This window comes from Mytilus galloprovincialis, chromosome 5 (assembly GCF_965363235.1).
Source record: "Mytilus galloprovincialis chromosome 5, xbMytGall1.hap1.1, whole genome shotgun sequence".
In the NCBI taxonomy this organism is placed as follows: domain Eukaryota; kingdom Metazoa; phylum Mollusca; class Bivalvia; order Mytilida; family Mytilidae; genus Mytilus; species Mytilus galloprovincialis.
Genome location: NC_134842.1, coordinates 11,509,194 through 11,521,454, shown reverse-complemented (window position 1 = coordinate 11,521,454; position 12,261 = coordinate 11,509,194). Strand labels below are relative to the sequence as shown.

The window sequence follows — 12,261 nt, the reverse complement described above, 5'->3', positions numbered from 1 at the left end:
TTATGTCACAGTAAAAACTGTAAAAAAATTAAAATGAATGAATTTAAAGATTATCGAATGGCGTCATTTATACCAATTGACTAAGGGTCAACTGGTGTAACTCAGTTATTAAAACAAACCAATTGTTAATTGGTCTGTACTAGCCTCTAAGTGAAATACTGAGATTTATGATGAAATTGTTACAACTCTGGTCTGAAATTATACCTATTAAGTAATCATTTTTTTCTACATTAATACATTTATATCTACTAATTGTTTTTTTACAGAAAGATGAAGACATGATAGAAGGAATGAAGTTCTCTTTCCAGCATATGAAGGTAAGAAGATAATCTTCATCCACACTTTAGTTATCTGCATTTATAGTGATACAATTTATATACTTCAATGTTCAATTACAGGTCTTATTGCTTTAACATTAGTGCAACATTTCAACCAAGTGGACCTATACTATCTATACTGTATGGACTGCTTATACAGACCCTGACAAATCTATACTGTATGAACTGCTTATACAGACCCTGACAAATCTATACTGTATGGACTGCTTATACAGACCCTGACAAATCTATACTGTATGGACTGCTTATACAGACCCTGACAAATCTATACTGTATGGACTGCTTATACAGACCCTGACAGATCTATACTGTATGGACTGCTTATACAGACCCTGACAAATCTATACTGTATGGACTGCTTATACAGACCCTGACAGATCTATACTGTATGGACTGCTTATACAGACCCCTATACTGTATGGACTGCTTATACAGACCCTGACAAATCTATACTGTATGGACTGCTTATACAGACCCTGACAGATCTATACTGTATGGACTGCTTATACAGACCCTGACAAATCTATACTGTATGGACTGCTTATACAGACCCTGACAGATCTATACTGTATGGACTGCTTGACAGGAAAAATAGGAAATAATTCATTTGAGAAAACTAACAACCTAAATCATAACAAAACAATTTATGAAATACAAATATGACAGACATGAGCCAATGACACAATTGATGTTCACAAAGTATCAATTTTCTATTACCTTTATGCAGACTTTGGTTAAACATTTTAAAAATAGCCACAAAATTACAACTTTCATCTCAATTCACAAAAAATGGCACATTTGTACCCATAAAATAAAAGAATCCACAGTACTTCAATTGATTCATCATTAATCTCTATTACAGTTGGTTATAGAAGCAGCTTCTGGGGCTGCAGTAGCGGCAGCAATGTCAGATAAACTACGGAACATGGACCCTAGTATAAAGAATATTGGTGTTATATTATGTGGTGGTAATGTAGACATCAACCAACTACCATGGTATGGTAAAAGTTAGAGATGTGTTACCTAGGTACTGTCAAAGATAATCAATCTTTGATACCAATGGACTGTCGAATAAAGATGTTTATTGATTAGACCACATATGTTGAAATCCATTTCATCTAATATACTGTTATTAGCCAAGATATACTATTACAGCATTTATTTTATGCCATTTTACATATTTTATGTTAAAGAATAATGTTCTATGTGAAGACCTTATACATTGATTATATATACTGTTATTAGCCAAGATATATTATTTCAGCATTTATTTTATAAAAATTTACATATTTTATTTTTGAAGAATAATGTTTTCTTAAATATTTTGTCACAAATATAAAGACAGCTATCATTCATCCTTTTTAGGGAGCTTGATTTGATCAATAGCATGTTAAATTCTTGACAAAAAAAATAAATTTGTATCAGAAGGAATTGAAAAACAGAATGATCCTTTTGAAATATTGGGTGTTTGTGGTGGGTTTGGGTTGGGTTTTGGGTTTAGAGGGGTTGGTGGTGGATGATTCAACCTTGAGATTTACATGACCAGCATTTGACAGCATTATGCAAATGACAGCAGGCTCTTTTGTGGAGAGTTGTTACATTGGCAATCATACCACATCTTTGTTATGCCCGTGCCGTAGTGGAGGGGCCATTAAGTTTTAGTTTTGATGTAATATTGTTAAAAGTAATTGTTTTAAATTGGAGTTATCTTCCTTTGTCTATGATTGTAGTTGAATCAACTACAACCAATGCTTTATACAATGCAATGTTAACTGAAAAAATTAAAACAATCTTTACCCTTCGGTGCTTACAAGCACTTTGATTAATGTTCTTCAGTTTTGTCCCTTTATAACTTTATATGATATGCAATCGGGGGCATCAACTGTGTCCCATGGACACATACCCCATTTATTTCATATTTTGATGCGAACTGAGATTTACACTTCACATTTTCCAGTATGGCAAACATATACATTGAATGCTGATTATTAAATAATTTGAGGTTGTGTTCATTCAGATTTATTTTATTATACATGGTCAGTATTGTGTGTTCATGTAAGATATCATGATATTAAAGAATATTATATTGTTATGGTGCTTTAATTGTTAAAATTTAACATTGTTAATTATTTATATAATTTTATATTTGAGAATAACATTTTAATAATAAATAATACAATAGATAGATATATGTTGATTTATTAAAATGTCAGTTGACTGAGTTCTGTAATTATGAAGTCAGCATGAATCATTTTGTAAGCATACATTGTTTTAAAGGGGGCTTTGAAGAAAGTTTGAGAGATATGAACCATATCCAAATCTCAGTCAATTTAATGTGAAAAAGGAATTTTCAGTTGGCACTTTTTTTCTCATCATTAATTTATTCTTTGACCAGTAAAATAAATATGGTCAACCAGAACTGTTTTAGGTAATAAGAAAAATGCATGTCTCTACATCAAAGCTATGGCCCTGATTAAACCAGTTGGACATATAGGATTTCAAATGTTAATCACATAAAGAATACAATAATGTTATAAAAGCATCAAGAAGTTGACCTGGAAGTCAAAGTTAAAGAACCAAGATCATGTTCAGTGGTACTAAAATAAGCAATACAATAATTATAGATATATGATCAAGACACACCCTACTTAACTTTCAGTATACAGTTTGCCTTCTCAAAACACACTCAACTTTTAGTTATCTTCTAAGTCTGCAATTTCCATTCTTCAGACACAGACTCCTTGTTAACCTTTCAGTAAACAGTTTCCCTTCTCAAGACAGATCTGACATCTTGTTAACCTTTCAGTATACAGAATCTCTTCTCAAGACACATCTGACTTCTTGTTAACCTTTCAGTAAACATTTGCCCTTCTCAAGACACATCTGACATCTTGTTAACCTTTCAGTAAACATTTGCCCTTCTCAAGACACATCTGACTTCTTGTTAACCTACCTTTCAGTAAACATTTGCCCTTCTCAAGACACATCTGACTTCTTGTTAACCTTTCAGTTTCAGTACACAGTTTCCCTTCTCAAGACAGATCTGAAATTTTGTTAACCTTTCAGTTAAAAGTTGCCCTTCTTAAGACACATCTGACTTCTTGTTAACCATTCAGTTAAAAGTTGCCCTTCTCAAGACACATCTGACTTCTAGTTAACCTTTCAGTTAAAAGTTGCCCTTCTTGAGACTTATCTGACTTCTTGTTAACCTTTCAGTTAAAAGTTGCCCTTCTTAAGACACATCTGACTTCTTGTTAACCATTCAGTTAAAAGTTGCCCTTCTTAAGACACATCTGACTTCTTGTTAACCTTTCAGTTAAAAGTTGCCCTTCTTAAGACACATGATCTAACTTCTTGTTAACCTTTCAGTTAAAAGTTGCCCTTCTTAAGACACATCTGACTTCTTGTTAACCTTTCAGTTAAAAGTTGCCCTTCTTAAGACACATCTGACTTCTTGTTAACCATTCAGTTACAGTTTCCCTTCTTAAGACACATCTGACTTCTTGTTAACCTTTCAGTATACAGTTTCCCATCTTAAGACACATTTGACTTCTTGTTAACCTTTCAGTTAACAGTTGCCCTTCTTAAGACACATCTGACTTCTTGTTAACCATTCAGTATACAGTTTCCCTTCTTAAGACATACATGACTTCTTCTTAACCTTTCAGTATATAGTATACAGTTTCCCTTCCAAGACACATCTGACTTCTTGTTAACCTTTCAGTATACAGTTTCCCATCTTAAGACACATTTGACTTCTTGTTAACCTTTCAGTTAACAGTTTCCCTTCTCCAGACACATCTGACTTCTAGTTAACCTTTCAGTTTACAGATTCCCTTCTCTAGACACATCTGACTTCTAGTTAATTTTTCAGTATACAGTTTCCCTTCTCCAGACACATCTGACTTCTGTAGTTAATCTTTCAGTATACAGTTTCCCTTATCCGGACACACCCGATTTTTTGTTAATCTTTCAGTAACAATAACTCAAAAAGGCTTTCACCAATGTCCATGAAACTTTGGTGAATTGTTTATATCTATTGATGTAAGCTCCCTTTCAATTTTTATAAATTTCAGATTTTAAGTTTTGGATTTATGGGGCTTTATTCATAAAAAAAGGGGGGATTTTCAACACTTCGGACAATAACTCAAAAAGGCTTTCGCCAATGTCCATGAAACTTTGGTGAATTGTTTATATTTATTGATGTAAGCTCCCATTCAATTTTTATAAATTTCAGATTTTACATTTCCGTGTTATGAATTTTTATGCTTAAAAAACGGGGGATTTTCCAATTTTGGGACAATAACTAACTTTCACAAAATTTTATGCAACTTTGATAAATTGTTTATATCTATTGACATAAGCTTCCTTTCCATTTTTATAAATTTTAGATTTTACGTTTTCTTAAGTAATGAATTTTTATACTTAAAAAAGGGGGATTTTATGAAACTTTGGTGAATATATTAATGTAACATCCCTTTTGATTTGTATATATACTTCTAGTTGATCATATAAATTCATTTAAAGCATAAAAGACAAGTTAAAAGAGCAACGGGCGTATCATGCGCTAAAGCGCAGCCCTTTATTGTCGTTGGGTTAATTGCTGTCTCACTGACGTTTACCTCTCGCCCCATCTTCAAATATAATTGGGATGTCATACATGTACATGTACGGTAATGTTATATTGACAGAAAATTACAAACTTTGAATACTTTATATAATTTGTACTCCGCGAATTTAAAAACACTACCATTAATAATTTACTCCTCCAACTTCTATTATCTTTGTATCAACGAGTTTTATTTATTTCACATCTATGCATATTGACCTTTTTTGTTTGTTTGTTTTGCTTTGTTTTCTTTTTTTTTTGGTCGGTTTTGTGTTTTTTTTTTTTTTTTTTTGTTTTGTGTTTTTTTTTTGGGGGGGAGGGGAGGGTCAAGCCTGCAACATTAACTTTTTAGGACTTTCGGGGTATATTATGAAAATTAGACTCTTTGTGGAGAAATGAACTTATTTTATTTTAACTTAACAAGTGTTGACCCAGATCAGTGTGGATAGTAAATGTTTATTTTGTGTCAGTATGTTTGACAGTGTATTCTCCTCTGAGTTCTGTATTTGATGTGCCCCTAGCAGATGTATTCTGAGATATTTCTATGTCATACTCATAACTATGTCCAGGGTGACAGTCATCTTGCATTTTCAGATAAGATGCAAAAGCTCAAAATTTGCATTGTGCAGGGTTCGACCGTAGTTTTTTTTAAACAACTTGCATTTTGGCAAGTGACCATCAAAATTATATTACTTTTCTGAAAGAGACAACAACTTGTCGAAATTTTGTACTTGCTTAAGAAATTTTTATACTGCCATTTATGGACATAAAATGATGTAAAATTTGCTTTCCATTTTTTCTACCAAACCCTTCCTTAGATTCATCTCCCATGCCATCTTAAAACAGAGTGGATCCGGAATGTCCTTTAGGAACTTTAAATGCTCTCTATCCAATGCAAACACTGGGAATAAAACAAGGGATAGATACTGATGCGGCTTTTGTATATTTTCACCCACAGAAACCCGTTTCTTGAATACGGACTTTAAGAAAGCATATAAATAATCATCAGGTAAAAAAATATGTTTTCGTATCATTTTCATTTATTTCACTTTTGTTCAAGGTTTATGAAAAACAACAATAATAAGGTTATCTCCAATTTATATTGTGTATCGGGATGGTTTCTTTAAATAATCAGGCCAAATCTGAAAGGTTCATTAACTGATTCTTACTCTAATGAACCATGGTTTTTTCAATGTCTATATTTAGAAAAGAAAATATTAAAAGTATGCTAGTTTGTTGATATTGTCAGGGATTATTAATACAATGATTTATCTGTTAAAAAAAAATTTAATGAAGAATAAATTCTGTATTTTTCAACTTGAAGTTTTTACTTGTCCAGGGTAATTCGAGCAGCTGTTAAAGGCTAACCACGTTAATGTCATTTGTTCAATATTGTTTATAATGTTCAAGATTTAAAGAAGCTACAATTTTTTGTGTATTTGTATGGATTTTTTTAAAAATAATTGCATTGTTTTTTCAGACACCTGTGACTTTGTCAAACAATCATAGTGTTACGAAACTTGAATTGGAGAGACGTTTTTTTATGATCAAACGACAGCTATCTAAAGCAAAACTAGTCAAAACATTTACTCAATTTTATCATAGGTACAAGGACATCATTCGTAAATATAAATCAACATGCAGACATCTTATACGTTCAGGTATTTCACATCCAATCTTTTATGGTAATATTCTTTACAAAGCACAGAAATGTCGGCATTCACCTCAAAAGCTAACCAAACCTTTAAACAGACTTATTCAGAAGGGATATAGTTACGATACTGTTGTCAGGTCATTAAGGATTGCATATTTTGGTATTAATATTGATTCACTCATATGGTCTTTGCATCGGAAATAAACACATTCTAAAACCAGTTGTTGGCATGATACGGGTTATGTTCTCAGATATTTTATGATGGTATGATACTAAACCCCTAACGGGAGGGATTGTGCTTGATTTTCATATGATGAAGACATAATCTTTCAATCAGTTTAATTGAGGTCTGGAGCTGGCATATCAGTAACTGCTACTGAGTAGTCCTTTGTTAATTTATGTATCACTGTCATTTTGCTTAGTTTCTTTTGTTACCTATTCGGACATCGGACTCGGACTTCTTTTAAACTGAGTTTTACTGTGCGTATTGCTGTGTGTTTCTCTATTCTACATTGGCTAGAGGTATAGGGGGAGGGTTGAGATCTCACAAAACATTTTTAACCCCGCCGCGTTTTTTGCGCCTGTCCCAAATCAGGAGCTTCTGGTCTATGTTAGTCTTGTATGTTTTTTTAATTTTAGTTCATTTATATGTTTTGGAGTTTAGTATGACGTCCATTTTCACGGAACTAGTACACATTTTTATTTAGCGGGCCAGCGACCCCCACCTCCGGTGCGGGATTTTCTCGCTGCGTTAAAGACCCATTAGTGGCCTTCGGCTGTTGTCTGCTCTTTGGTCGGGTTGTTGTCTCTTTGACATATTCCCTATTTCCATTTTATGAGAATATTTTTCTTCTCATTTTTCTACATTTTGCGAATATTTGTCATTTTACATAGAAATAAAGTATATGGTTCGATTTAAAGATATTTTTCGTATTTTACTGATAAAAAGACATCGTTTTTAAATGCCTGACTTTCAAGTCATGAGGTACATCTTTTCATATGCAACGTCCAACAAATCTATGTAGGGGGTCATTTGGCCAGAAATAGATCCGGAAATGTTCAATTTTCTCCTCTCCTTTTTATGGTATGATATGGTTTTTGTTTCTTTCATTTACGTTGGGAAATAAAGAAACGATCAGTGTGTATTGTTCGTTTTAAAAAACTTGTTATTAATGTGTATTTTTCATTATAAGCAGTCAACCTGATTACAAACTATCATTATTTGTATTCCGTGTGGAAAGAGGTCGGGTCAATTTCGAGTGTTATCTGACATCTAAAGATTGATTTTTTAATCAGTTCAGACGTTGATATAACAATGAAAGGTCGACTGAACATGATTAATATTGCATTTTCTATAATTCAAATCGGAATTCGGTTTATGAACGAGAAACCGTAAGCGTTTTCAATTTTGTTAGTTGTGTATGTTGTCTACGTATTATCCTGGTTCCCGCTACTACGTTCCGGCCATTAGCTATTTGATGTATGTGTAACATTACGGTTGGGTACCAGTCAATCTACGCCAGTATGTGTATATGACCAGAGACATATTGAAAAGCTTGATGTAAAATAAAAATCGAAGCGGGGTGGTGTACTTGTCGTGATATAATCAAAATGGCTATCTCGTTAAATTCTCGTGAGATGCGCGATTTGGATCAGATTCTGCTGACCACTGTTACAGTTGTCAATCTCTGTATATGTTACAGTGAATTTGTATAATCAGGGATTATGTAGAATCCCTGATTTTTCAGGGAATAGAATCACTAAAATCATTAGTAATTATATATAATCCCTGAAAATGACCAGTGATTTTACATAATCACTGAACATTTGAATAATTATTCTACAAATTCCAAAATATAATTTCAGGGATTATGAATAATTTAAGGATTCTTTGTTTGATAAAAAAATATATATATACAGAACAAATTTATTCGTTCATAGTGTGTTAATTTACCATTTATTTTATTGAGTTAAGCCTTCCAATTGATATTTAATCGTGTGTTTTTCTATGTTGTGATGTTATACTATTGTTTCAGAAAAAGGGAGAAGGTTTGGTACCATTAAAACGTTTAATCCGCTGCAAATGTTTGCACCTGTCCTAAGTCAGGAATCTGATGTACAGTAGTTGTCATTTGTTTATATTTATTATATATACAGTATACATGTTTCTCGTTTTTTTTTATATAAAATGTAGATTAGACCGTTGGTTTTCTCGTTTGAATGGTTCAAGTTACACGTCTAGTAATTTTGGAGCCCTTTATAGCTTGTTGTTCGGTGTGAGCCAAGGCTCCGTTTTGAAGGCCGTACATTGACCTATAATGGTTTACTTTTATAAATTGTTATTTGGATTTAGAGTTGTCTCATTGGCACTAATACCACATCTTCCTATATCTATCAAATTATCATTTTTTTTACTTTCATATTCCTTGCCAGATGAAATAATTTTGCTTTTAAACACAGAGGATGGTCTTAAAGATATAACCATACAGGGTTTCGAGATAAAGTTGAAGACTTCAAAATTAATAATATCAAGATTCCCTTTATAGCAATAACTTAACATATATTGTTTGTTTTTAAAAGCCAGCGTCAAATGGATATTCATGTTCTATTTGTAAATCTACAGAGCATGTTTTTTGTGGTACATGTAAAACAAATGGTGAAGAAGATCATGGAACATCTGTATTTCGGTGTTTTTTGTTTTTTTCTCCTCAAATGAACAAGAAATTCAAACAGAGAGAACTTACGCATCTAAATGTATAGAAAAACTAAGGATTGACAATTAGAACAAAATTGTAGAGGAAGCTGGAATTTGATGTAATATTCTCAAAGCAATTCCACACGGTAAAAAAGGAAACGAAATCCCAAAAAAACATAATTGTAATTGTTCACCAAAAGTCGGAAAAAGGACATTGCCTGGCCAAAAAAACATGGGGTCTTGCAAGAACCAGTTCGAGGTTGCTTATTCTCTTATTTTGGGGTATCTACAGATGTTTTTACTGAACACTTTATTTCTCTTAGGCGGGTCATAAAATCTGATTCGATATGTGAAGGTAAATGTTTTCTAAAATATGGATATTGTGGTAAATACAGATGTAAAGCATATTATTTTAATATATTGTGTTTAACATTTTGATATATATATTGTGCCTAACATTTAAACAATCAATAAAGTTATAATTTTGATATTTTGTGCTTAACATTTTACAATTTATGTTTATACAGTGTAATGCTGTTTTAATATGATTTTATAGCATACATTATTTGACTTTTATTCATTTTCTTTATAAATAAAACTATTTCTTCATTTCAGTTATTATGTATATTCCCTGACGTACGTTTTTTCTAGTGATTATACATAATCCCTGAAAATTTTAGTGATTATATATAATCCCTAAACTGGCCAGTGATTCTACATAATCCCTGAAATGTTCAGGGATTCTACATAATCACTGATTATATAAATTCACTGTAACAAATATATGTCTCTGTTATGACTCAGTTGACAAGAGCAGTACTGTTGGGAGAATTTTGATTAAACTCTAAATGCTCATAGAATAAGAAACATAATCTAAACTGAATGTACCTCCTTCTGAATAATTTATTGCAATATTAATATAAATCCCTTTTGACAAGAGAAATCTGACTTTTGTCAGAAATATTTTTTTCACATGTGCAAAGGTAATCACGTGTGGCGGCCATATTGGTTTGTTTACAAATTTGTGAAGAAGCCTCTAGAACTATGACCTAAACATAAATAGTCTTCCGAAAACGTGAACTTTATGCAATACTATTTTATCAATCATGATTATTTTCATAAATTTAAATTTGATTATGTAAAGAAATAAAATTATAACAATTACGATTTTAGATTAGAGATTCTACACAGACATGCTTTGATTTATTTATAGCCAAATTAGTTTACCTGTGTGAAAATGTAAATAATGGATATTAATTTGTTTACTAGACAAGTAAAGAAAAACTATGGATGGAAGATCATAATAATTTACATAAATATTTCAGGACATTTGATTTATTTTAATAAATATAGGATTTAAAAACTGCAAGTGCAAACAAATTTAATCATTACAATCATAATCAGCTGATAATTTTTTACGCAAACATCGTAAGTAAGTAAGTAAGTAATGATTTTATTTAAAGAGGGTGACTCAATTAGCTTTCGCTAATCTACCCTGAGGCCTTCGTGGTGATGTAACTGGTAAAAATCACTCCATCAATCCTCCAGCCCTTTCACATATTAAGCAATAGATCTACTTATTATTGTAGAATATTCAATGAATATACATTCATCGTCTAATTGTCTAATTAAATATATCAGATAATCGGATATTTTTAGCTGACATTTTGGGTATCCGATTGGCCGGAGTCGACTGAACTACCATAAAGATAATAAATAGTATTTTTTTTTCACTAATTTATTGACATAATACTTGTTGTAACATATTATATAATTTTTGTATGCAATTAAATCATTTAAAGGACAATGTACTATTCTTTTTTCACAAAGACCAACAAACAGGTTGTGCCCCCCGCCATTATGAGTGGTGTCCCTGAAATGAGGGACTGTGCCTAAAACAAGGGGTCATTTTACTGTTAAAAAAAAAGAAAGATTTTTTTTAAGATTTTTAACTCAAAAGTGGGAAAGTTCATTATATATTTGGAACAACTTTTCTAAATGAGGGGTTACATTAATAAAGAAGATATATATAAGTTTAGAAACATCACAAAATTCTTTTGACATGTTTAAATTTTTGACCATTTGATTATATACTTAATAGAGCCATAGTTCTTGGGGAAAAGTTTCATCAAATAATATGAATATAAAGGTGCTAATTTTTTACAGTGGGTTGTAAAAGTTCTTCCACTGAATGAGGGCTACCCCTCATTTGGAGTGTTGTTCCCAACCTGTTAAAGGTCCATCTTTGTGCATAATTTAAAATTGGAAATTTCAAAAAGCATCTAATATTCTTACACAAATAAATGAACCCTGGTCTGCTAGCTACATGTTCATCTTTTCTACCGATTTAATAACTAGAATCATGCAAACAGACTTAAGAAAAAGGCATGTAAGTTCATTATACAAATATGACACTTTTTCTAGACAATCCAGATCGTGCAAAATACTTCGCTAAAAATTGTAATGTTTAAAATTGTTGTTGCGCACTAAAAAAAAAAAACATGGGAACTTTCAAAAGTTGGCGGGTATCTATGCAATAAGTCTTACTATCTTTATGTCCCATTTATGGGCATTATGTTTTCTGGTCTGTCCGTCCGTCCTGCTTCTGGTTAAAGTTTATGGTCGAGGTAGTTTTTTATGAAGTTGAAATCCAATCAACTTGAAACTTAGTACACATGTGTTCCTTATGATATGATCTTTTTAATTTTACTGCCAAATTAAAGATTTTACCTAATTTTTACAGTCCACTGAACATAGAAAATGATTGTACGGATAGGAAATTCATGTACTTATGACACATTCTTGTTTGAAGAAAAAAAAAAAACATCATAACGATAATGGAAAAAAGCAGCCTGTGTTAGTGGGGCTGCTTTTATGGTAATTCAAGTTACCTTTTATTCACCTTCTTCCACCTCAGAGCTATCAGCTCTTTCATTTGTACCTGTTAAGAGTCGAATACTAAATT

At 31.9% G+C, this 12,261-nt stretch overlaps 1 protein-coding gene across 2 annotated transcripts in view; it reads left to right on the top strand.

Moving 5' to 3' along the window:
* Window positions 1-12,261, top strand: part of LOC143075139 (uncharacterized) — a 44,961-nt gene that overhangs the window by 7,717 nt on the left and 24,983 nt on the right. Inside the window, exons 8-9 of one of the 2 annotated variants that reach the window (XM_076250456.1) lie at window positions 267-317; window positions 1,201-2,525. The exons of the other annotated variant lie outside the window; for it this stretch is intronic. Of the exons in view, the coding sequence (XP_076106571.1) occupies window positions 267-317; window positions 1,201-1,350 (201 nt within the window). The 3' untranslated portion in view covers window positions 1,351-2,525. Of the gene's footprint in view, window positions 1-266; window positions 318-1,200; window positions 2,526-12,261 lie in introns of those variants that run through there. 2 annotated transcript variants of the gene reach the window in all.